Here is a 21,961-nt window from a genome sequence, read left to right as displayed (position 1 = left end):
TTCAAGTCCAGCCTCAGCAATTTAGAGAGGCCTGTCTCAAAATCAAAAGGACTGGTAGAGTGCCCCTGGTTTCTATCCCTGGTGCTAAAAAAAAAAAAAAAAAAAAAAAAAAAAATGTTTGGAGTTCTGGGGATGTAGCTCAGTGGTAGCGCGCCCCTTCGTTCAACCCCCAGTGCTTAAAAAGAAAATAATAATAATTCCATCTTTAAGCCGGGAGTGGTGGCTTTCCCTTGTTTTCCCACAGATTCGGGAAGCTTGAGGCAGGAGGACTGGAAATTCGAAGCCAGCCTGGGCAACCTAGCAAGACCCTGTGGTAAAGCGCCCCTGCGTTCAATACCAGTACCAAAACAAAAAACCCTTACGGGAACAGGGAGCTCAGCATCCCATCCCACGACCAAGACCACTGTTCGCCAGGACACACGGATTTCTCCCGCTGGGTCCAGGAGCCGGAAGCCTATTTCTGCCGCTTGGCCACATGGGACATGTAGTCGTTCAAGTGACAGGGCTAGAAATAACTTTACAAAACTTTGGCAGGAGAAGAAAATATGACGTGCGAATCCACTACTATTGTCATGCTCACACAGACCCTAAATACTACCCGTGGTTCCCCCTTTCCTTAGCTTCAGCCAGTCTCCTGAGCGTTTCCGGCCCCACCAAACCTCCAACATCCCATGCACCTCTGTTGTGTTTAGGCCTGTCTAGCTCTCTTCTACTCGCTCTTTTGCCTGCCGCTCTGTCCAATCGTACGTGAGCTCCTGGTTGGTTCCCAAGTGCATTGCAATGGCAATGGCTGCCCCTGGCAGGTGTGGGGCCGGGCTTGTCCGAGCCAGGTTAGGAGTCTGGCAGCTGGGTCCCCACGCGGTGAGGGAATGGGTGGCCCCGCCTCGATCACTCTCAGGCTGTCAAAGGAGGTGCGTGTCCTGTGTGAGGGCTGCCGCTTTCTCTAGTCCGGGCTTGGCCTCAGTCTCTCGCCAATATGGCCAGAGCTCAGCTATGGACCACTTCGTCGGAGTCTCTCAGCCCGAGAGTTCGCTGACTTCGTGTGCTCCCGCGGTGTCCATGTATAGAGGTAAAAGAATTAGATAGGTTTTCCTAGGATTGTCATGGTTTTGACACTGGACGTTTCGTGTCGGGAAGACTCCCTGGGGATATCGTCTTTGGCTCGTTTTTATAAAAAATGAATTTGAAGCCGTGCGCGGTGGCGCACGTCTGTAATTCCAGCGGCTCGGGAGGCTGAGGCCCTAAGCAACTCAGCGAGACCCTGCCTCTAAATAAAATACAAAATGGGGCTGGAGATGTGGCTCAGTGGTCAAATGCTCCAGTTCAATCTCTAGTACTCGGCCGCCGGAAAAATAATGAATTTGAGTCGGGGGTGTTGGCGCACGCCTGTAATCTCTGTGACTCAGGAGGCTGAGGTAGGAGGATTGCAAGTTCAAAGCCAGCCCCAGCAACTTAACAAGGCCCAAAGGAACTTAGGGAGATCCTGTCTCAAAATAAAAAATAATTAAAAAGGGCTGGGGCTGTTGCTCAGTAGTTAACCACCCCTAGGTTCTATCCCTGGTACCAAAAGGACAATAATAATAATAATAAATAATTTGAGGCCCTGAAAATTATGGCTTTGAGGTAGGGAACCTGATCTGGTCATAACCAGCAAAGCTCACAAAAGAGCACGAGACAAGGCAGAATTGTGTTTCCCTGCCAGCATATAGCAAGCAAACTTAATCCAGTAAATGCATGTGGAACCCCATCTACTCGACCGCCATCTACAGTGTCAAGACACTGAGTTACACCTGGGAAACAGCACACTTTATTCTTCAAGTGGCATAGACTAAAGTCTAGTAGGGAGGCTGGCATAAACTGTTAATAGCATACACTATCAGAAGGAAAGACAAAGTTTGCAGAGCTTTCATAGTACCTTTACTAGGATTATATGTCAGTACTGGAGAGAAATTTTTGCCCTTGTCTAATCAAGTTGAACCTTTAAAAAAACAAACAAACAAAAAAAAAAACAGGGTCTCCCTATTACCCATGCTGGTCTCCAACTCTTAGGCTCAAGTAGTTATCCCTCTTCAGCCTCCTGAATATCTGGGACTACAGGAACACTGCACTTGCACCCAGCTATGACACATGCATGTTTTCCAGACACAGCTACACAGTACAATTGCATGCAGTAATTGAGTATCTGTTAATTGCTAGACATTATACTAAGTGGTTTTACACAATTACCAGTTGTCAAAAGAAAGTTATAAGTAGGTACCATTAATGTCAACTCCATTTTACACATGAGAAAATTTAAGAGACTTAGGTTAAGTCAAATTAAAGGCCAAAGTCCTCAAAGTCAAGTCTAGGTGGCTTTAGCCTGGTGCATTAATTTTTTAAAAATATTTTTAGTTGTAGATGGACACAATATCTTTATTTATTTTTTATGGTGCTGAGAATTGAACCCAGTGCCTCACACATGCTAGGCAAGTGCTCTACCACTGAGCCACAACCCCATGGTGCACTTATCTTATATCTCTTTTTAAAAAATTTTTTTAGTTGTAGATGAACAGAATACCTTTATTTATTTATTTTTATATGATGCCAAGGATTGAACCCAGTGCTTCACACATGCTAAGCAAACCCTCTACCACGGAGCCTCAACCCTAACCCCTTAGTCTTATATCTTTTTTTGTGGGGGTGGGTGTGCCATGGATTGAACTCAGGGTCACTAAGCCACATTCCCAACCCTATTTTGTGTTTTATTTAGAGACATGGTCTCACTAAGTTGCTTAGTCACCTCACTTTTGCTAAAGCTGACTTTGAACTCTATCCTACTGCCTTAACCTCTGGAACTGGAATTACAGACATTGCTACCACACCCAACTTAATCTTATTTTTTTTTTTTTCCTTTGTGGATGGACAGGGCTAAGTACCTAACAGAGAGTCCAGATTGCACTATGTCTCATTTCTTTCCCCCCACTTAAACACAGATGAGCAGAATCTCCTCTTGCTTCATCCCCCTGATATGCCTGAGAATTCCCGGGGTTCTACGAGTGGTCCTCCTGGGAGCACCCAATGCAGGGAAGTCAACACTCTCTAACCAGCTGCTGGGCCGAAAAGTATGTTACACTTTAATCCACACATACAATGCCCCCGCCCGTTTTTTGTTTTTTTGTTTTTTTTTTTTTTTAAATCTCTTCTTGCTTTACCTTCATGAATGGTCCTGGAGGGATCTAGTATCTCATTGGAACTTCTTTATTCCTGACAGGTGTTCCCTGTCTCCAAGAAGGTGCACACTACACGTTGCCAGGCTCTGGGTGTCATCACAGAGAAGGAATCTCAAGTGGTAGGTACCTGCAAAGGGAGTTCTAGAAACAAAACAAAGGATGAAGCTAGGCAAGTCTTCCCTACCATTAGACTTCAAGAAAATGATACTTAGATTCACTTGTCTGAGGGAAGGGAATCTCTTCTTCCTTAAAATTCAATGCAGTTCTCTCTACCTTTTCTCCTTTGTCATCTAGTCTGAAGTTATCATTCTTTATTTACTGCCCTACAATCTTACATTGATTCACCATCTTCATCTTCCTCTGGATTCTCATCTAGAATTAAAGCATTGCTAAAGGGTAATAAAGTCAAGCAAGTGCATTAGTATATGCCTGTAATCCCAGTGACTCAAGAGATTTAGGTAGGAGGATCACAAGTTCGAGGCCAACCTCAGCAACTTAATGAGACCTGTTCTCAAAAAAAAAATTTTTTTTTTTTTTTTGGGTGCTGGGGATCGAACCCAGGGCCTTGTGCTTACAAGGCAAGCACTCTACCCAACTGAGCTATCTCCCAGCCCCTTGTTCTCAAAATTAAAACAGTATTATAAAAGGCTAAAGATGTTGTTCAGTGATAGGGAACCTCTGGGTTCAATCTCCAGTGCCAAAACAAAACAAAACAAAGAAACCTAAGGTCATTAACAGCTTAGCTAAGAAGGAAGGACAGGCTACTAACATTAAAGATGGCCTTTGTCTCATTCCTCAGTCTTTTTTTCTGGGGTCTGGATATCTTTCTTTTCTGATTCTAGATTCTACTTGACACCCTGGAATCATCAGTCCTGTTAAACAGAAGAGGTAGTGGCTATGAAAATGGGTGGTGGTAGAGGGGAAAGTATTGAATAGGGGGTGGGGATATCCATCATAGGGGCTGGAAAACCTTCTTACCACACCCCATTCTTTATCAAGGATGCATCAGTCATGAGACCTTTCCTGACATATGTCTCCCCCAGGCACCATCTGGAACTCTCTTGTTGGAAGATCCGTGGAAGAGCATGGAATCTGCTGATCTTGGTTAGGCTCAGGATGGGAATGTGAACTCAAGTATCCAGGGTCCTGGCCATTATTCCTGATAGTTTGGGGGTGGAAGCTGGCCAGAGCCCAGACCATGGAAATTCTTATGGGGACAGGAAAAAGGTGGTCACATCCTAATTCTTCTGCCTATCCTGCCATCTTCCAGTTATAGTTCTTGTGGATGTCTCAGACAAGTGGACTCGAAACCAGCTCAGCTCCAGGTGCTCCAGTGCTTGACCCATTTCTCCCATGTCCCCAGCATTCTTGTCTTGAACAAGGTAGGCACTGCCCACCTGAGGAACGGATCTTCTCTCAAAGGGCTATGGTCAGCAAGACCACACACTTTGTTTATTCCTCCATGCCCAGGTAGATTGCCTGAAGCAGAAGTCAGTTCTCCTGGAGCTCACAGCAGCTCTCACTGAAGGTGTGGTTAATGGAAGAAACTTAATAGGAGGCAGGCCTTCCACCCACGTCCTGACACCCATTGTCCTAGATCAGTAGCCAAGGACCTAAACACACAGTCTGAGGAAAATGCTCGGAGGATTGGCTGGCCCCGACTTCCAGGAGATCTTCATGTTGTCAGCTCTAAGCCAAGAAGATGTGAAGACACTAAAGGTCAGTTAGCCTTGACCCTTGGTTCCTGTGGTTGTCTATAGGCTTCAGATTTCCTTCTAGGAGCAAGAATGAATAGTAAAGTCCTGGTTGGGGTTAAGATGCCACATATTCTTTTGTGTCTACAGCAATACCTGTTGGCACAGGCCCAACCAGGGCCCTGGGTGTTCCATAGTGGAGTCCTTACTAGCCAGACACCTGAAGAGATCTGTGCCAACATAATCCGAGAGAAACTCCTAGAGTACCTGCCCCAGGAAGTACCCTACAATGTGCAACAGGTGTGAGCAAAGTGAAAGGATCCGGGGGCACACTTCGAGAACAATATAGCTGGGAATCAGGAAGCAGAGAGATTGTCCTACCTGACTAGTCATATTTCCCTGTACAGAAGACAGTGGTGTGGGAAGAAGGACCAAGTGGGGAGCTGAAAATCCATCAGAACCTTCTTGTACCCAAAGAATCTCATGTGGTAAGTACGCTCACGGAAGGGACAAAGGCTATGTTGGGCAGGGGTTCTTCCCTCCTCCCCCGGGAGCCCTGAAACCAGACCATGTTCTTCTCTTTTACCCCATTCTCAGAGGATCCTGATGGTCAGAAGGGCTACCTTATCTCCCAGATTGCACAGGAGGTGGGGCCGTGACCTAATGGACATCTTCCTCTGTGATGTTCAGATACACCTTTCTGTGAAGCTACTCAAGTGACAATCCCTACTGCCCTTTTCAGGGCATCCCAACTGTAGCAGAAGTCACTAACCAGAACTGTCCCTGCTTAGGGGACCTTCAGGGCCTAATGAGTGGCATGAACACTGACTGGTTACTGGCTGGTTTCACTTTGCTGAGTTTGCATAATACCTGCCCAGCCATGTCTCCTGTTGGAGGAAGGAACCTGTCTTGGTTCAGTTTCCAGTTTGTTACTTTCCCTAGGCTAATAGCTGTGTTGGTCTCAGAAATTGACCCCTTGGTAGGAGCTGTGCCACCTTCCCCTCAGAGTCATTGGGCCCAGAGTAATGCCCTAGTTACCAGTTCTTATCAGGGAAGATATCTCTTTTTCCCCCAAATTCCTCCACCTTGAAATCTTTTTTTTTTTTTTTTTAAACTTTATATCAAACCCAGTGCCTCACACACGTTAGGCAAGCACTCTACCACTGAGCTATAACCCCAGCCCACCCTGAAATCTTATAAAGGCCTATGTTTCCTGAGTAAGATAGAGCCATCCACCTGTTCTCCCAAGTTCTTAATACCTTCCACCCCATTTCTTTGCCCATTCTCAGATACTAATACAATTAAAAGACAATTGTTCTGGTTCTCATCTTTATTTCTTCAGAAAAGGGAAGAAGAACACCCGTTCCCCTCGCCCCTTGGCCCCTGTTGAAGCTGGAGTTTCTCTCCCTTCCAGGAGTCTGCTCCAGGGTCCTTAGCACTCTTCCTAGCAGCTTCTGGGAGCAGCAAGAGAACCATTACCATTACTAAACTCAGTAATGGGTAACGGTTTCCTCACCGTTCCCAAGCAGTCAGCAGACTGAGCAGTGAGCACAGTGGGCTTGCAGCATCTCCTCTGCTTTCTTCATTAGGATCCAAAGCTCGGGGTACCCGGACTAGTACATCATCTATACTGTAGTGTCTCATCACAACTTACAGTATATGATGATATCCCAGCCAGGGCCCTGCAGGAGGCTCAGGAAGCAGGCTTGGAGAGCACTGTGGGAAGGGAGAGCTAGAGGCTGGGGACAGGGCAGGAAAAGTCAAGAACTGGATGTACACAGCTTTCTCCTCCCTGTTCCTCTGCTCCCACCCAAGTGAGCATCTCCTTGATTCTGTAGTCTGACAGCACAGTGGCTTAGGAGAAGGGGACAGGCATGAGGAAGCCCCTACCAAAGTAGGGTCTGTCAAAATCCCAGGGACTCAGGACCAGAGAAATGTGGAGATAACATAATGAGCAGGTTTCCTCTGGTCAGACTAACAGGAAGACAGGCTGAGCCAGAAAGGAGCACTTACCTGGAGCTGGAACTACACACAGGGGAGGTCTTTAGATGTAAGGAGGCCCTGTCTCTTGCTGTGCACTCAAGCTGCTTGCCTTTTAACCCATAAGCCCCTCCCCTGGGTGGGGTCCTTTTCCCGGGTTCTAGAAAGCCCAGCCTCTTAACCCTTCCTTTGCTGGGCTTCATGAGACAAGGGTCACATTCCCAGCCCTAGGCTTTTTTTTTTCTTTTCTTTTCTTTTTTTTTTTTTAATGTTGTGGTGGGGATGGAATCGCTATACCTCCATCTGACCACCGTTTTTTTTTTTAAGGATTTCACTAAACCCTTCATCCCCCCTCCCATGGAGCTGGTCATCTGCCTGCTGAGCTAGGTAGTGGAAAAGAACAGCCTCTCCCCATCCTTCAGGGCTCTGTTGTTGATCAAAGCCCTGATGGAAGGGTTTGTTTTGGGTCATGGTAGGGAACACAAACTGAATTTCTATAATGCAGGGAGGGTCCCAGCAGCTGGATTTATGTGAAATTTGGGAGTAAGCTCACCGGACCATTAGGCAATTTAATTCCCCAGCCCCTGTCTGTGTTTATGCTGAGCCCAAGTTGGCCAAACCTGGGCAGACAGATTTCTTGCTACTGTTGTCCTGGCAAGATCTCCTGATTGAAGGGTGCTGCTGGGAGATTTCAAAGCAGCTAAATTCCGTTCATGTTGTTACAAATTAATCTATCTGCTAAAGAATTTATATCTAGGGCTAGGGTTGTGGCTCAGTGGTAGAGCACTGCCTAGCATGTGTGAGGCCCTGGGTTTGATTCTCAGCAACCACATATAAATAAATAAAGGTACATTGACAACTAAAAAAATATTTAAAAAAGAATATATATCTAGGTAATTAAATGTTTGCTTCCAACTCTCTTTTGAATCATTATTAGTATTTTTTTGCTTTTATTTATTTTTTTCATTCTTTTTTTGACAGTGATAAATATTTTAATTTAATTTTGTTTTCATACAGGTATATAGGGTAATAATGTCTGTCTCAATCTACCATCCTTCCCATCCCCACCCACCCCATGCCTCCTCTCACTCCCCTCTATAATCCAAAGTTCCTTCATTCTTCCCTACCCACCCCCCACTATGGATCAGCATCTGCTTATCAGAGAAAACATTTGGCTTTTGTTTTCTTGGGTTTGGCTTATTTCACTTAGCATGATATTCTCCAGTTCCATCCATTTACCTGCAAATGCCATAATTTCATTCCTCTCTAAGGCTGAGTAATATTCCATTGTGTGTATGTACCACACTTTCTTTATCCATTCATCTGTTGAAGGGCATCTAGGTTGGTTGCATAGTTTTGCTATTGTGAATTGAGCTGCTATAAACATTGATGTGGCTGCATCATTCTACTATGCTGATTTTAAGTCCTTAAGACCCAACCTTCTTTTCATTCTTTGAAGGCATTCTATTTCCTTCTGCCATTGAACTATGACACATGTTCTACCCTTTGCTTAGCATAATCTTCCCTCCATTCTTGTCCAGTTAACTTGTTTCCTCTTCATATCTTGTTACTTCTTCATGGAACTCTTCCTGGTATTTCTATTTATATCCCCTTTATAGCATGGTGGTGCCTATAATTCCAGCTACTTGGGAGGCTGAGGCAGAAGGATCACAAGCTTGAGGCCAGCCTCAGCAACTTAGTGAGACCCTGTCTTAAAAAAAAAAAAAAAAAAAAAAAACCACCACCACCACCAACAATAACAAAAAATTCACAAAAACAAAAAAAACTGGGGATATAGTTCAGTGGCAGAGCACCCCTGGGTTCAATCCCAAGTACTGCAAATAAATAAATAAATCCCCCATTATGTGCTTTTTAAAAAACATTTTTATTAATTTTAAGTGCTGGGGATTGAACCCAGGATTTTTGAGCATACTAGGCAAGTGCTACACACCCAGCCTATTTGTATAAATCAATATCATGAGGACTGATTTATTCACCAACATATTGCTACCACACACTCACTACTAAATTCGGTAAATGTTCATATCTGATGGCTAACATCAGGCTGAGCCTACTATAATAAGAAGAGAAGAGAGACAATCTGTGGCTTTCTCAGGGAAGTCACTTTCTGTCTTGGACCCTCCCTCTTTTCATCTGTAAACAGGCATAATAATAGTCCCGGGTTCAAAAAGTTGTGAGAACTAGGAAATCAGCTGCTGCTAAAGCACTTTACACAGCTCTAGTGCTGGCCCACAAGAATTCAAGCAAGTAATTCCCATGTCACCTCCTTCTGACAGGAACCCACTGAATGCCATGGAGAGGGCTGTTGTTGAATACCTGAAAGCCCCCTCCTTTTTTTTCTGATACCAACAATTGAATCCAGGGGCACTTAACCACTGAGCCACCCAGTCCTTTGAATATTTATTTTGAAACAGTTCCTTTGAGTTGCTTAGGGCCTCCCTAAATTGCAGAGGTTTGCTTTGAACCTATGATCCTCCTTTTTCAGCCTCCTGAGTCGCTGGGATTATAGGCATGTGCTACCATGCCAGACCCCCATGGAATATCCTTGAAAGCAGGTTGGGACCATAGAGGGAACCCAGGTTTAGCAGTGACAGGCCTTGAACGACAGTTTTTAGCTCACTGTTTACAGCTTTGTGCTCTCTGTCTCAGTTTCCTCAAACGTAAAATGAGATCAATCAATACCTACTTTATATGGTAATGAGAATTCTGTGAGCACTCTTCTTAAGCTTTCAGATCAGAGACTAGCACACATGAAATAGTGCAGGTTTCCTTCCCTTCTTTGTTCTCTTACTCACTAGCTGTGTGACTGGGGCAAGCTGTACTTCTCCAAGCTTCAGTGGTGATACATACTTACTAAGTTTTTAAGAATTAAGTGTGAAGTATTTGAGTAATCGTCATCAACCCAGGTGCTTTAGCTAGATGAAGAATTATTTGTCTGCTCCTGCCTCCTTGTAGCCCACCTCCCAGACTACCTCTACTGAGAGACCTCATAGATACTCAAACTCCTTTAGTGAAGTGAGGGCTTCATGCACCAGGACCAAAATTCTTTCCACACTCTGCCCAGAAACTTCTGCCTGGTCCCTGGGGACCAAGTCTAAAGGTGAGCATGGGTAGAAACCAGGGATCTGGGAAAGTAAAGGACAGACGATATCTCAATAAGTCAGAGATCCTGTAGCTGTGGCCCCTTTAGTGGGTGTGGGGGCTGCTGTGATCAGGGTGTGAGCTGGAGAACAGTCTGGGCCTGGGTGGGGTAGTCTGGAGACCTTGATAAGTAGACATTATGCTATCAGGGTGGGGCCCAGCACCTTCTGCATATCAGGAGCCATCAGGGCCCAGAGCAGGACCTGAGAATGCTTTCCAGGTCTGTCTTCCAGGATGGCTGTTCTTTCAGTCCTCTGCCTCCCTAGTGCCTGATACCTGCAGATACATAGACACCCACACCTGCTGAACATGCATACAAATGTGCATGTGTACAATGCCCACATATACAGAGATACATAACCTACCCATTAAAAAAATAGATTCTGCTGGTAAAATTACTCTTAAAATTATAAATCAATTGTTGGTTACTAAGTTTTATAAAATTAGCGATTTTATACAAAGATAAAGAAGACACTGGTAGAGCCTGTGGTGCACAGTTGTAATCCAGCTACTTGGAGGCTAAGGCAAGGTGATTGTAATTTTTTAAAAATATTTTTGGTTGTAGATGGACTCAATGCCTTTATTAATTTATGTAGTGCAGAGAATCAAACCCAGTGCCTCACATGTGCTAGGCAAGCATTCTACCACTGGCCCCAATCCCAGCCCAGATGATTGTAATTTTGAGGCCAGCCAGGGCAATTTAGAATGAATAGAAAAAGAATGGGGGACTGGAGTTGTGGCTCAGTGATAGAGCACTTGCCTACCATGTGCAAAGCCCTGAGTTCAATACTCAGCACCACTTATAAGTAAATAAATAAAAGATCCAATTAAAAAAAGAAAAAGAAAAAAGAATGGGGGTGGGTACCTGGGTTTGAACTCAGGGGCACTCGGTCACTAAGCTATATCCCCAGCCTTATTTTGTATTTTATTTAGAGACAGGATCTCACTGAATTGCTTAGTGCCTTGCTTTTGCTGAGGCTGGCTTTGAACTCGAGATCCTTCTGCCTCAGCCTCCTGAGCTGCTGGGATTACAGGCATGTGTCACTACACCTGGTGAGAAAAATTTTTATAAAAAGAGCATGAGTATAGTTTTATATGTAGTTATCTATGTACATAGGGTAATAATGTCTGATTGATTCTACTATCCTTCCTATCTGCAGATCCCATATCTGACTATGCGACTGGTGAGATTCTACATCATGTATAACCAAAGAATGAGAATTATACTCCATTACATATGATGTATCAAAATCCGTTCTAGGGCTGGGGAGATAGCTCAGTTTGGTAGAGTGCTTGTCTTGCAAGCACAAGGCCCTGGGTTCGATCCCCAGCACTGCAAAAAAAAAAAAAAAAAAAAAAAATGCATTCTACTGTCATGTATAACTAATTAAGACAAATTTTAAAGATTTTTAAAAAAGAACACGAGTGATGAAGCTCAGATGTAGGGCACTTGCCTACCATGTTTGAAGCCCTGGGTTGATTCCTATCGCTGCAGGAAGGGGGAAAAAAGGCAACTAAATAATATGATCAGTTAACGCTTTACTCATTCAATATCTCACTCATGTCCAATCAACATCAAATATCAAGAACTTTGAGAAGCTCTGGGGGTTCCTGCTGTCCTCTTATGCTTTAGATGCATAGGATCCAAGCAAGAGACTGGTGTGGATCTATGAGTCAGCAAATGTGGAAAAAGCACATTAGCATTCAGGAGGCTCTGGGTTTGGTTGGGGATGTGGCTTAATGGGTGAAGTGCTTGCTAGTATATGCAAGGTCATATATAAATTCCATCCCCAGCCCTGCAGCGGTGAAAAAAAGCTAGAAAACTATTCTAATTTTTTTTTTTTTCCTTTGTGGTGCTGGGGATTGAACCCAGGGCCTTGTGCATGCAAGGCAAGCACTCTACCAACTGAGCTACATCCCCAGCCCAAACTGTCCTAGTTCAAACTCTTCTTGTGATTACATGTGGGCTTGGGATTTGTAGGGGGTGTCAGAGATAAAGTTTGAGGTTGCCTGTTTATCCAAGCTCTGATTCATTTCCTTTCCTGCTCCCCCCAGTCTCTGCCAGGTACTGGGCAGTGATGTTCTAATCACTGAGCTATATCCCCAGACCTATTTATTTTATTATTTTTTTTTGGTACTGGGAATAGAACCTAGAGGTGCTTTACCACTGAGCTACATCCCAGCCTTTTTTATATTGAGACAAGTCTCACAAAGTTGCTTAACTTTGCTAAATTGCTGAGGTTGGCCTTGAACTTACGATCCTACTGCCCTCAGCCTCCTGAATTGTTGGCCTTAACAGGTATGCACCACTGTACCAGCTCCCCCACGTCTTTTAAGCCTCTTCTAGTGCTGGCTGGTGACAAGCTACAACCCAGGAACAATCCTTTCTCTGATCTTTGGCTTGTACACACTTCATGGAGCTTCTCTGTCCTGAACTTACAGGCCATTCTGGGCTTGAACCAGAGCTTCAGCCATCACAGTTCAGAAGTTGTGCCTTAGAGTTATTTTTTGTTTTTCAGACCACCTCTCCAGGATGTACTCAGGGCCAGAAGGAAAAATGTGCAGATTTGCCAGTTTGGGTTCCATCACTGCTTGCTGAGTGGCCCTTGGTCCTGGCCCTGATCTTGCAGCCTTGGTTTCCTAATCACAAAAATAGGATTGAAATGCTTTCTTTTCCACGATTGTTGTGAAAATGAAATGAGATAGTAAAGGTGGAAATTTATAACCTAGAGCCTGGCTCATATGCAGCAGGAGCTCAGCAAGTGCTGGGATCCTTCCCTTTTGGCTTGCAAAGGGCTTTCCCTGCTCATCTCCCCCAGTGGTGCTTGTACAGTGGGAATGTGTGCTCACTGATACCTGTGCAGGTGCACATGGTAGTATGCCCCTTGCATACATGCTGAGGCACATATTCAATATTAGAAATGAAAACTTTCAGGGGAGGGAGCAGGGAGGGAAAGGGGAAGTGCTATTGGCCAAATTAAATTTTTATATTGTGTGTATGTAAGAATATGTAACAACAAATCCCACCATTAGGTACAACTATAATGCCACTCCCCAAAAAATAAAATTTGGGAAAGCCATGGCAAATGCCTGTGATTTCAGAGACTTGGAAGATTGAGGCAGGAGCATCACAATTCAGGGCCAGCCTGGGCAAGCCAAAATAGAAAATAAAAAGGGCAGAGAATGCAGGGTGTGGTGGCACACACCTATAATCCCAGTGGCTTGAAAGGCTGACACAGGAGGATCATGAGTTCAAAGCCAGCCTAAGCAACTTTAGCAAGGCTCTAAGCAAAACCTCAGTGAGACTGTCTCTAAATAAAATACAAAATAGGGCTATGGATGTGGCTCAGTGGTTAAGTGTCTCTGGGTTCAATTCCTGGTACCCCCCCCCCCCCAATAAACTAAATAAATAAATAAATAAATAATAAATAAATAAATAAATAAATAAATAAATGATAATAAATAAAAAAGGGCTGGGAAGGTAGCTCAGTGATAAAGCGCGGAGTTTAGTCCACTGTGAAAGAAAGAAAAAGAAAAAAAAAATTTCCTATCAACACTTCCCTAAGTCTACTCATCAGTTCCCAGTTCCTGTTCTCTGTTTCATTGGGGACCTACATGTCTACACACAGGTCATAACCTCTCCTGTCTCCAGTTACAACCCTGAAGGTAGTTTTGCGGTAGAAAAGTAGATCTCCAGTGAGCCTGGGAGCCCCCGCCTTTGCAAATCCTTCCCGCCATCAGTCAGGCCCTTACCTCCCTCCCTTCCTGCCAGGACAACTTGTCTGCCTCACAGGTGCTGTGGAAGAGATAGGCAGCCTGGATTATCAGGGTAGAGGAGGCCCCGGATGACAGTTCCCACCCACTCCATAGGCAAAGGTTTCTGGGACCTTAACCCTCTCTGTGCTGGACCCCTCAAGGCTTAGGAGTAGGAACAGCATGGAAGGTGAGTAGGCCACGTGCCCACTACAAGAGTGGAGTCAGGAATACCAGAACATGGGGAACAGCATCGACTGTGCTCTCCAGCAGCCCAATCTGGATACTGGGCCCTTCCTGCCCCATTCTGGGTCTATGGAAGCGCAAAAATAAAAAAAAAAAAAAAAAAAAAAATGGCAGCCAGACACACCTCTGAGGGTATGGGCAGAAGGCCATCCACTTCACTTTACTGAAGTTAATTCCCGGTCTCCCTCCCCACCCTGGAATCCATTGGCTTCTGCACAAGTGTTGATGCAGTCTCTCTTCACCACTGATCCTAAAATCATTTCCCACTCCTCCTCTCCAGCAGCATCCTTCAGGACGTCAGCAAGGCCCCACCTGTCTTCTTGCCGATCTCATTTTCCCAGGCCCTTCCGCTCATCTTCCTGGTTGGTCACTTCTCTGACACTAAGGTCAATCTGGCCCATCTCCCACTTGGGTCCCCTTGTAGCATCCATCCTGGCTTCCTTTTCTGAAGGTCTGCAGGAAGCAATGAAAAAGTAGGAGCTCAGAGTCTAGGAGTCTGTGTTTGGTTCTGGTTCTGACTCTGTGACCTTGAGCAAATCTCTTCATTTCCATATGCCTCAGTTTCTTCATTTTATCAAGCCGGAGCAGTACTGTTTTCATAGAGTTGATTTAGAGATTGAATGAGTAAAACATTTAATGAGGTTTTCTTTTTGATGTATTGGGGATTGAAATCTAGGTGTAGATACCACCAAGCAACACGACCAGCCCTTTACATTTTTTTTTCTTTTTGTAACAAGGATTGAACTCAGGGGCACTTTATCACTGAGCTACATCCCCAGCTCTTTTCATTTTTTATTTTGAGACAGTCTTGCTAAGTTGTTTAGGGACTCACCAATTGCAGAGGCTGACCTTGAACTTTTGATCCTCTGCCTCAGCCTCCCCAGTCATTGGAGTTATAGGCATGCACCAACACTTACCCATCTGAAAAGTCTAATTAATAGATGGAAAAAAAAACCAAAAGCCTGTGAAAGGGGATTATAAGCCAACTACTAATCAATACCAATAATACAAAACTAACTTTTTGGGTGGTTTTTTTATTTTTATTTTTTTGGTACCAGAGATTGAACCTGGGACACTTTAACCACTGAGCCATATCCCCAGTCCTTTTTTATTTAGCGCCTGCTAAGTGGCTGAGGCTGGCTTTGAACTTGCTATCCTCCTGCCTCAGCCTCCTGAGATGCTGGGTTTACAGGCATGCACCACCATGACCAGCCCCAATTAGCTCTTAGAAGAGTTCTGCTTGATGTTGAAACACATCCTATATCATCAGTCCTTGCAACCCAACCTAAAGACCTCTAAACCTCACCAGGCCTCAATAATTGGCCTTTTACCTTCTCTCTATACTCATTCCTTTGAAGATTCACCTTGTCCATTGCTTCAAATGTTGTCTACACTCTAGTAAGTCTAGTGAGACTTTTTTTTTTTTTTTTTTTTTTTTATATTGGGGATTGAACCCAGGGGGCATTCTACTGTGAGCTACCTGCCCAGTCCTGTTTTTATTTTGAGACAGGGACAGGTTCTTGCTAAGGTGCAGAGGGCCTGGCTAGTTGCTGAGACTGGTCTCCAATTTGGGATCCTCCTATCTCAGGTTCCTGAGTGTTGGGATTATAGGCTTGTGCCACTGTGCCCAGCTCCTCTGATGACTCCTTAATCCATGTCTCCAGTCCTCTCCCCTACAGTAATTTGCAGGATGAATCTCCTACTTGCTAATTTCTCTTATAGGCACTTTGTGGGGTGGGAGACACTGGAGATTGAACCCAAGAGTACTTTACCACTGAGCTATATTTTATTTTGAGACATGATCTCACTAAATTGCTGAACTGACCTTGAATTTTTTAAAAATATTTTTTAGATGTTGATAGACTTTTAGTTTATTAATTTATTCATATGTGGTGCTGAGAATTGAACCCAGTGCCTCACACATGCCAAGCAAGTGCTCTTTCCACTGAGCCACATCCCAGCCTTATCTTGAATTTTTGATCCTCCTGCCTGAGCCTCCCAAGTAGCTGGGATTACAGTTGTGCATCATTGCACCAGTCCTTGTCTTCCTTCCTTCCTTCCTCTTCCTTCCTTTCTTTTTTCTGTTTTTTTTCTTCTCTTCTCTTTTCTGCCTCTTTCCTCCTCCTCCTTCTCTCTCCCCACCCACCCACCAGGGATTGAACCCAGGGCACTGGGCCACATCCCCAGCCATTTTTTTTTTTTTTTTTTTGCAGTGCTGGGGATTGAACCCAAGGCCTTGTGCATACAAGGCAAGCACTCTACCGCCTGAGCTATCTCCCCAGCACCCCGCCAGCCATTTTTATATTTTATTTTGAGAGAGGTCTCCAGTTGCTTAGGGCCTTGCTAAGTTGCTGAGGCTGACCTTGAATTTACAATTCCCCTGCCTCAGCCTCTTGAACTGCTAGGATTATAGGCATGTGCCACCATGCCTGACCACTGCACAAGTTTCTAATAGGTACCTTAAATTGAGGTCCCAATCCCGCTTCAAATTTCCTTCCACCAGGCACAAGGGCACATGCCTATAATTCCTGCAACTCAGGAGGCTGAGGCAGAAGGATCATGAGTTTTAAACCAGTTTTAGCAATTTAGCAAGACCCTAAGCAACTTAGCAAAACTCTGCCTCAATATAAAACATAAGAAGTGCTGGGAATGTTTCTTATTGATTAGCACCCCTGGGTTCAATCCCTGGTACCAAAATACAAAAAAACAAAAACAAACCCCCTCCTCCAAAACTGGTCTTTCAAGTGATTTACCCATTTCAGTAACTAACTCCATTCTTTTATACATGCCAAAATCTGGAGGCAACTTCTTCTTCTTCTTCTTTTTTTTTTTTTTTTTTTTGTTACCAGATATTGAACCTAGGGACACTCTACCACTGAGCCATATTACCAGCCCTTTTTATTTTTCATTTTGAGACACAGTCTTGCTAAATTGCTTAGGACTTCACTAATTGCTGAGGTTGACTTTGAACTTGCTATTCTCCTGCCTCAGCCTCCAGAGCTGCTGGGATTACAGGCATGTATCACCTTGCCCAGCTTCCCTTTTTCTTACTAATAGTACTAGGGATTGAACCCAGGGCTACATTGGTATCACTGAGTAATACCACTGAGCTACATCCCCAGCACTTTTTATTTTTTATTTTGAGACTGGGTCTCACTAAATTGCCAAGGCCATCCTTCAATTTAAGATCCTCCCACCTCAGCCTCCTAAAGTGCTGGGATTCTAAGCATGTTCAGCTATGCCTGACTATCAATATACATCTCTTACAGCAACATAAGAAAGTTCCAATTGCTCCACATTCTCACCCATACTTGGTATTGTTACTTTTCTACATTTCCTCTTCTCCTTTTTCTGATCTAGGAATTGAATCAGGGGTTCTTTGCTTCTGAGCTACATCCCAGTTCTTTTTATTTTATTTTTAAATTTTTGGTACCAGGAATTGAACCCAGGGGCACTTAACCACTGAGTCATATCTTCAGCCCCTTTTATTGCTTAGTTTGAAATAGGGTTTCACTAAGTTGCTTAGGGTGTGCTAAATTGCTGAGGATGTCCTTGAACTTGTGATCTTCCTGTCTCAGCCTCTTGAATTGCCACAATTACAGGCATGTACCACTGCTTTTCTTTTTTCGGTGCTGGGGATGGAACCCAGGGGCTTTACATTATAGACAAGCATTCTAGCATTGAGCTACATCCCATGTCCTTAAGCTTAGAAGTTTAAACAACCAATAGTCCTTTTTTCGTCTTTCACAGTTTCCGAGATCTGGGTTTTAGAAATATGGCTGGGCAGTCCTTGCTTGGGGTCTGTTTTATGGATGTAGCCCAGATGGGGGCTACCGCAGCTAGGGCCTAAACAGGTAGCTCTTTCTCTCTTTTCATCTAGTTCAGGGTGTATCCTTGTGATCTCTTTGGATGTCTTCATGCTGCTTACATGGTGGTTGAGGCTTAAAGAAAGAATATTCCAGCAAATAAAGAGGAAGCAAAGTCTTTTATGATCTAGCATTGGAAGTCACAAAACATCCCCTCTTCAACAGTCTATTGACCTAGTCACAAAAGTGCACCCAATTTCAAGGAAAGGAGGCATAGACTAGCTCTAATTGGAAGGATGTCAAAATTACACTGCAAGGGGAACATGTGAGATAGAAGATATTGTTGCCACTATCATTGGAAAACATAATCTTCCGCACACATTTTCATATATCTATTGGCCATTCTGTGTAGTGCCTGACCCTATCATTTGTTTACTTATCTGTATCTTTTTTTCTTACTTATTGGTAACATATATTCTGGACTCTAGTTCTCCCCCCAAGACATATGTACTGCAGATATCTTTCCCCATTACCCTAGGGTCTGCCTATCTCTCCCAACCTTAATTTTTTTGTACTGGAAATTGAACCCAGGGCACTTTACCACTGAGCTATGCTCCTAGCCCTTTCTATTTTTTATTTTGAGACAGGGTCTTTCTAAGTTGCTGAGGCTGGCCTTGAACTTGCGATACTCCTGCCTCAGCCTCCCGAGTCATGGGGATGAAAGATATGTCACTGCTCCCACTATTAATTATTATTATAATTTTGGTATCAGGGATTGAACTAAGGGACACTTAAACACTGAACCATATCCCCACCCCTATTTTGTATTTTATTTAGAGACAGGGTTTCACTGAGTTGTTTAGCACCTCCCTTTTCTGAGGCCAGCTTTGAGCTTGTGATCCTCTTACATCAGCCTCCCAAGTCACTGGGATACCAGGCATGCACCATGGTGCCCAGCATACCATTAATTTTTTTTGTGTGTGTGGTGTGGTGCTGGGGATTGAACCCAGGGCCTGGTGCTTGCAAGCAAGCACTCTACCAACTGAGCTATCTCCCCAGCCCCCCCATCAATTTTTTAAAAATAATTTTTTAGTTGTCCAATGAGTCTTTATTTTTATTTATATATTTATTTTAATGTGGTACTGAGAATCGAACCCAGGGCCTCACACATGCCAGGCAACCGCTTACCACTGAGTCACATCCCTAGTCCCCATTTAACTTTTTTACATTCCAATTTACATACAACTTTTTCATTTGTTTTCAAAAATTGTGTTTCAAAATTTTTTTTCTAGGGCTGGGGTTGTAGTTCAGTGGTAGAGTGCTTGCCTTCGCATATGTGAGTGTACTGGGTTCAATCCTTAGCACCACTAACAATAAATAAAGATATTGTGTCCATCTACAACAAAAAATATTTTTAATCTGTCTAAAAATAATAAAAAAATAAAAATAAAATATTTGTCTAGGTATGGGAATCGTAGCTCAGTGGTAGAAATGCTTGCCTACCAGATTAGCGCCTGGTTTCCATTCCCAGTGGAAAAAAACAAAAATACTTGTCCTGAGGTCATGATGTTTTATTGTTTAGACTTTTCAACATTTAGGCCTACAGTCCATTTGGAATTGATTTTTTGCAGTGTAAGTTGGGTGTCAAGAACCATATTTCCAACTAGATTATTTGGTATCTTTTATTGTGGAGAAAGGACTTTCCTTGTCACTTTTGTCACAAACAAGTGTCCATGTGTATGTGGGTCTATTTCTGGAGTCTTTCCTTCTTTTTTTTCTTTTGAATCAGAGATTGAACCCAAGAGTCTAAGTCACATTCCCAGCCCTTTTGATTTTTTTTTTTTTTTTTTTTTTTTTTCGGTGCTGGGAATTGAACCCAGGGCTTTGTGCTTGAGAGGCAAGCACTCTCCCAACTGAACTATCCTCTCCAGCCCCTGGTATTTTATTTATTTGAGACAGGGTCTCCTTAAATTGCTGAGGCTGGTCTTGAACTTGTGATCCTCCTGCCTCCATTTTGAGACATGGTCTCCCTAAGCTGGCCTGGAACTTGTTATCCTTCTGCCCCAGCCTCCTGTGTTGCTGGGATTACAGGTAGCCCTGTTTCCCAACAGATATGTACAGACAACAAGTTCTGAAAGTTCTTTAAGGAACCAAGAATAAGCAAGACAAACTTGGAAAAAAAGTAAAATTGAGATGGGGGTGTAGCTCAGTAATAGAGCACATGCTTAGCATCCACGAAGCCCTGGGTTTGATCCTCAGCACTACATGAAAAAGATGAAATAGAAGAAGAGCAAAATCAGAGGACTCCAACTATCAAGTACCAGGTCTTAAAGTTATAGTAATGAAGACAGTGTGACACTGGCACATGGAATAGAAGAAAGAATCCAACCAGGTGCAGTGGCACACTCCTGTAATCTCAGCAATCAGGAGGCTGAGGCAGGAGGATCACAGTTCAAGGCCAGCCTCAGCAACTTAGTGAGGTCCTAAGGCAACATACTGAGACCCCACCTAAAAAAAAAAAAATTAAAAATAAATAGGTCTGGGGATGTAGCTCAATGGTAAAGCACCCCTGGGTTAAATCCTCAGTCAAAAAAAAAAAAAAAAAAAAAGAAAAAAAGAAAAAGAAAAAAATCAGTAGGGCATACATGTTATCACAGACATTTAGAAAGGTGAGAGAGGATCACAAATTAGAGACCAGTCTCAGTAACTTAGCAAGATCCTGTTTAAAAAAAAAAAAAAAAAAACAAACAAAACCAAAACAGTCTGGGGTTGTAGCTCAGTGGCAGAGTGCGTGTGCATTCAATACCCAGTACCATGAAATGAAAACAGAACAACCTTTGGGCCTCGGGAGATGTAGCTCATAATAGACCACTTGCTTTGCAAGTGAGAGATTATGGGTTGTATTGCCAGTACTGTGAAACAAAACCAAAACCACCAAAAAATTTAAACAAACAAAAAATATCTCTTGGTTTCTTTTCTTCTTTTAGGGAGGTTTTTGGGCATGATGTGGATTTTTGTTTTTTGCTACCAGGGACTGAACTCAGGGGTGCTTAGCCACTAAGCCACATCCCCAGCCCTCTTTATTTCTGAGACAGAGTCTCATGAAGTGGCTTAGGCCCTTGCTAAATTGCTGAGGCTGGCTTCAAATTGTGAGGGGATGCTGTGGATTGGACCCAGGGTCTCATAGTGCTAGGCAAGTGCTCCACCACTGAGCTATACCCTCCAATTTTTTGCTTGGGGTTTTGTTTGGGGGTTGTATTGAACACATAGACCAATCTGGGAGAATTGATGTCCTTGCAATACTAAGACTTTGAATTTACAGACATTGCACATTGGAAGCATTTTTTCCTTTCTTTTTTGTCTTATACCAGGTATTTTAGTACCATCCTGTTTAGTTATAAATATATCCAAAATCTGAGTACTTCTCACTACCTCCATTGGTTTCAGATCTCTATATTTCAGCTGTATTTTTCCAATACTCATGAGGAGCAACTGATCTCCCTGCTGCCTCCCTTTCATTCTTCTCTCAGTAAGGCATTCAGGGTGATGTTTCATGTTGGGTTGTCTATTACTGACTTTGTAGGAGTTCTTTTTATATATGGGATTCAAGTCCTTTGTTAATGTATTGTAAATATTTTTGACTGTATTTGACTTACCATTAATTTTTTTAAGGCTATGAACTTATTTTTAGAGTCTGAACTGAACTGTATGTTTTCATGGCATTCATGGCATTTAATGTAACTAATACTAACCAGAAGCTTGTGTTTTTTAAATTTTTTAATTTGTTCTAATTGGTTATACATGACAGAATGCATTTTCATACACTGTACACAAAGGGAGCATAACTTCTCATTCCTCTGGCTGTAAGCTATGAACTTTTTTTAACTTTATTTATTTATTTTTATGTGGTGCTGAGGATCAAACCCAATGCTTCACACAAGCTAGGCGAGTGCTCCACCACTGTGCCACAATAATACAGCCCCCATTAATTTTTTTTTTTGCAGTACTGGGATCAAACTCAGGGCCCTGTGCTTGCAAGGCAAGCACTCTACCAGCTGAACCGTCTCCCCAGCCCCCCATTAATTTTTTTGATGAAGTTATTTTGATGATC

At 43.4% G+C, this 21,961-nt stretch overlaps 1 protein-coding gene and 1 long non-coding RNA gene across 2 annotated transcripts in view; both read left to right on the top strand.

The window, feature by feature from the left end:
* The window catches only part of LOC306656133, a 324,085-nt gene that overhangs the window by 61,741 nt on the left and 240,383 nt on the right, over positions 1 to 21,961 (top strand). The gene's annotated exons all lie outside the window — the stretch shown is intronic.
* On the top strand, positions 602 to 6,236 carry ERAL1 (Era like 12S mitochondrial rRNA chaperone 1). The gene is given in 17 exon segments (XM_079130899.1): positions 602 to 1,069; positions 2,973 to 3,019; positions 3,021 to 3,101; positions 3,251 to 3,328; positions 4,052 to 4,061; positions 4,064 to 4,097; positions 4,253 to 4,266; positions 4,269 to 4,313; positions 4,480 to 4,527; positions 4,530 to 4,591; positions 4,680 to 4,749; positions 4,752 to 4,870; positions 4,872 to 4,928; positions 5,054 to 5,203; positions 5,311 to 5,391; positions 5,503 to 5,553; positions 5,555 to 6,236. Coding segments are annotated over 17 exon segments (1,305 nt in total). The 5' UTR covers positions 602 to 780; the 3' UTR covers positions 5,624 to 6,236.

The sequence above is a fragment of the Sciurus vulgaris genome, assembly GCF_902686455.1.
Source record: "Sciurus vulgaris genome assembly, chromosome: 3".
Taxonomy (NCBI): Eukaryota; Metazoa; Chordata; class Mammalia; order Rodentia; family Sciuridae; genus Sciurus; species Sciurus vulgaris.
This window is presented reverse-complemented; position numbering and strand designations above follow the sequence as displayed.